Here is a 4,857-nt window from a genome sequence, read left to right as displayed (position 1 = left end):
TCTAAGAATGAGAGGGATAAATATGCTTCCAAATGAATGATTAAAAATGTCGAATCGTACAAAAAAAAAAAAGGCGTGTTTTTATTGAATCCTTTAGGAGGTAAAATGTATTACATTTTTTTTTTCTTAAAAATTTTCTTAAGGTGCGTATTCATTATCCGCACGAACGAACGAACGAACGAACGAACGAACGAATGAAAGTGCGGTATATTTAGACGGGGACCGAACGCATGCGGCCGTTCGTTCGTTCGTGCGCTCGACCATCCGCTTCGAGTCGGTACATCAAAGGCGTTTAGACGTCATGGTAAAAGAATACAAGGTATGATCGATAGCGGCTCCAATTTCGTTCAGTTCGCGCATACCACCTGTGACGTCACTAGGAAAATAATGAATAAATAAAAAATAAAGAAAGTTGACAGGAGATCTGCAATTTTTGGGGTTATGGTTAAGAATTGTTTATTTTAAGACTTTTTAGTTCGTTTAATTTAATAATTACTAAAACCAGCAGTTCCAAAAATATATTTAAAAATAATAATTATCTATTAACATGGATTTGGACGATAGGTAAGAATACTGAATTTATTTCTATATTCGGTATAAAATTGTTTATTAGGTTTTTAGTTTGCGATGTTTATGGTAAATAATTTTCATTTTCATTGCCTCTGAATTCACATGAGGACAGAGTTGAGGATATCTATGGAAAAGTAACCACAAGAGGAATTGTTACATCATTTAAAAAATATTGGGAAGTTTATTGTTTCCCATCGAAAAGTAGAAAATGCCAATGCAGATGAACGTATTGTAATTGTGATAGAAGTAATTCTAAGGGTGAAGTTTATTATAATTAGTGGAAGTAATACCAAGGGTGAAGTTTATTATAATTAGTGACCTCTGCTTCTTTTTATATGTAGAAGTTTCTGGTTTTGAGAATAAATCGGTTGAACGACACCCAAAATTTAAAGGAAGATTTGCATACCCAGAATATGCCCATCAAGGATTATATAGCTCAAATTTCCTTTAATGGTAGGCAATTATTCAATGCAAATTAATTTTGTAAGTGACTGAAATATTAAATAGTTTACAATATGGTATATCACTAAAAATATATTACTTTTAGGTACAATTAGGGCCTGATACATTTCAAAAAGTAGAATATTATTTTATATTAAATGAGGTATTGTACTAACAATCAATTTATATTAATAACGGAGATTAAAAAATAACAGAATAAATAGTTCTTTTTTTTTATACTACAAAAATAAACTATAGAATACAACAGTATTTAAAAAAATAAATAAAAAGTTATGTCCCGGCCGAGATTCGAACTCCGGTCTCTCGCTTCCTAGCCCGACTCCTTACGCACTGCTCCACAGTAGCTTGCTTAGCGATAATTCAATGACGGTATGTAAACAAAAAAACAAGTTTATAACAATATCTTGACGATTTGAACTGGCGCGCGAATGAAGAAATGCGTGCGGTCTTCTCGTGCGGTTCTATCGTGCGGTCCCCGTCCATACCACTAGCGAACATTCGTTCGTTCGTTCGTTCGTTCGTGCGGATAATGAATACGCACCTTTACATGCCATACAAATAGAAAAAATAATGTCACAGTAGCATTTAAAGTAAAACAGTCTGAATATTTCTTTTGAATTAAGTTCTATTAACTTTATTCACTAAATTTTGACATAGAAAATAATGGCACTAAATAATTTGAGTTTAGTAGGGGTATTTGTTATCGAGGTGTAAGTTTGTAAACACAAGGAAGCACTAAATGGTTTAATTTTGCAACATGTTCAATATTCCCTTACTAATTTGTACCCAAATATTGATGTTAGACTGATGATGCAGCACAACTCTCTATGCTGTTTGAATTTTGACCATATCCAGATATGCGTTTATATTTTACGAAAAGATAAACAAAGTTATTAGGTTCTGATGCTCACCAGAGCAAACAAATCGATTTGTTTGTTTTTTACTACCCCCTGCAACAATTCTTCATTCCATATTGCAGTATATTTTTTGCGCCTATTTGTTGTATATTATCCTAATTAGTCCATTAGACTAGATATAATTTGTTTAAATTTTTTTTTCAGATTCCTTACCCCTTCCCCCATTAATATCATCATCCCATCATCATCCCCAAATTGAGTCATAACAGAATTTTTGGCAAATATAGTTTTAATCCTGAGGGATATCTGAAGATGCTCTAGGAGTTTACGGTAATTGTAAGATTTCTATTTTATTATAAAGAAAAACTATTATGAACCTTTCTAAAAAAATATATTAATTTATTTTCGTCATATACGTATCACAAGATTTGTTTTGTAATGATTTATCATGGAAATGTATTTTTTTTTCTTAAAATTCTATTTTATTTCTTAAAAATTGGGAAAACTATTGCTGTTCTTGTTTATTTAATTTTTTGTTGTCTTTGTCTAATAGTTAACCATAGATTATAGATTATAGACTCTCACCTTTTAATTATTTTCTTCTGGATACTGACCAGATGACTTATATAAGTTCATGCCGCTTAAAAAGAAAAGAAGAAATATTTTTTCTTCTTCATTAGTTAAACGGCCTAAGCTGCTAGAACTATACGACCAAGAAAATAATCTATGTTTGATCTATGGGTGGCTATGCTTCGGACCATAAATATAAAAAGAAGAAGAACGTTACTTCGATTCTGTGGTTACAGTTCTTTTAAGACCTGAAATACCGAAGAGAAGAAAAACGCTGGTGGCGCCATTGTGGAAAAAAGTGAGAAAATTGTGAACTAAAATATTATCAGAATGTTTTGATGTTTTCGTTATATTGCTCTGAATTTTTCTGATTTTTTTTAATAAAAAAAGTAATTTTTCTGTACACTATTTAATTGTATTCGATTCCTTAAAGCCTTTTTAACCTCTTGAAAGTGTAAGTACCCAATATTTTGCTTGTTTTCTATAGTTTTTTTCGCTTCAGATATTTCAATTCCATCATCATTGTCATTAAAAACTAATATATTTTTACAATTATCATAATTTTCCTTTTCAAAATCGAGTATATGGAAATATAGATACATTCTTTGGTGTCTATTGTACATTAAAAAATAAATTACTTATAGAATATTGCTTTATATTTAGAAATATTTGGTATTTTTTCAGTCCTTTTTTTTTGTGCAGCTTAAAGATGTTTTTACTACTAAAGGTAATTTTTAGGTGATTATTCGTACAGGATACCTATGTGATACTTATTCTTGACCACTCGTATCTTCAAATATCACTCGCACTGTCTAGAAAGCCATATAACAATACTTGTAAAGGTGCGTATTCATTATCCGAACGAACGAACGAATGAAAGTGCGGTATATTTAGACGGGGACCGAACGCATGCGGCCGTTCGTTCTTTCGTTCGCTCGACCATCCGTTTCGAGTCGGTACATCAAAGGCGTTCGCCAACAAATGCCTCCGGTCTTCTCGTGCGGTTCTATCGTACGGTCCCCGTCCATACCACTAGCGAACATTCGTTCGTTCGTTCGTGCGGATAATGAATACGCACCTTAATGGGTATGCAAACGATGCTAATAATTATAGCACTGCAGGCAAACAAGTATTTTCTACATCTTTTAGAATAAGTGAGTGTTAGTAGACGTAAAGTAGCTCCCTCCTCTCTAAAGAATTACATACAACTTTCAGATAAAAAATGTATAATGTTATTCAGTTATTTGTTAAATGGCATCATAAAAAACTAACATTTACAGAAATAATAAAACAGAACACTATATAATATCAAATGTATATTTATTATAAGCTTTTTTGTGATAACCTTACTTAAGAAACACTCTCTGTATTATACTATCAAAAAATAAGCATATTTATAATAACAGGATAGTATTTATAAGACATAAGTATTTTATCTACAATTTTCTTATTCCCAAGGTTTTATTTCTTTTAACTTGTACAAATGTAAACAAAAGTTCTTCCAATATTCCACCTCATTCAATTTGGCTTTGACTTGTTCAGTATTCTGTTCAATTTCTTCCAAGTTTTGTAAATGAACTTGTAAAATTTCAGCTATTTTTTCTATCTAAAAAGAAAACTAATATTAAAAACTTTCAAACAACTAAATCTATTCTAATACATATATACAAATCAATGGAGACTAAAGATTTGTTATATATCTTAGTCTAGAAACAAAAAATATTAATTTATGTCAGTATTGACCATATTAACGTTAAATAAATTGCCTTACCCCAGGACTGGCTACAGAATTTTGTTGAATTTGGCTTGAAATCTGATCCAAACCTTGCTGTAGATTTGTTATAGTCACCTCAGTATTTTCTACTAACTTATACCTATAATACATAACTTCTGTTAGTGTATTCAAGACTTTTTGTAGGTATTATAAGAATTTGTACGTGTCCTGTCTATATAAATCAGTAAGAGCGTTTTTCATTCGTTTACAACATTCCATTTTCGGGCATTGTGCTTCAGCATTACCAATCATATCCTCGATACAACAAAGATTACATTTTACTTGGTGCAATATTAAATCGGTTTGTTTTTGAAAACTGTTTAAATTCTCTATCTTTTCTTGTAAGAGCCTTAACTGAAAATTCGGCATTAGTATATGTAGGATATAATAAAAATGGTGTGAATACTTTTTCTTGAATCCTGAGCGTTTTTGATATCAATCGGTTGGATTCTTTAGCTTGTAAACCAAACACATTTTCGTTGTCTCGAAGATTCAGTGCGTAAATATCTACGATATTATCTAAGTCACGGAATTTTAAAGTGTTAGATTTCATTAAAATAGATTTAAATTAACTGGAAATTTTAAACTATTAACTGACAATAAACGGGCTTGTCAAAATATATT

General features: G+C 31.0%; 1 protein-coding gene across 1 annotated transcript; it reads right to left on the bottom strand.

Moving 5' to 3' along the window:
- Window positions 1–3,762: 3,762 nt before the first annotated feature.
- LOC115884142 lies at window positions 3,763–4,857 on the bottom strand. The gene is made up of 4 exons (XM_030902649.1): window positions 4,640–4,857; window positions 4,397–4,587; window positions 4,231–4,333; window positions 3,763–4,065 (listed from the first exon to the last, which is right to left on the bottom strand). The coding sequence occupies exons 1-4, from the start codon at window positions 4,784–4,786 to the stop codon at window positions 3,907–3,909; spliced, it is 600 nt and encodes a 199-aa protein (XP_030758509.1). The 5' UTR covers window positions 4,787–4,857; the 3' UTR covers window positions 3,763–3,906.

This window comes from Sitophilus oryzae, unplaced genomic scaffold (genome assembly GCF_002938485.1).
Source record: "Sitophilus oryzae breed Bouriz unplaced genomic scaffold, Soryzae_2.0 scaffold_2017_pilon_pilon, whole genome shotgun sequence".
NCBI classification, from domain to species: Eukaryota; Metazoa; Arthropoda; class Insecta; order Coleoptera; family Curculionidae; genus Sitophilus; species Sitophilus oryzae.
This window is presented reverse-complemented; position numbering and strand designations above follow the sequence as displayed.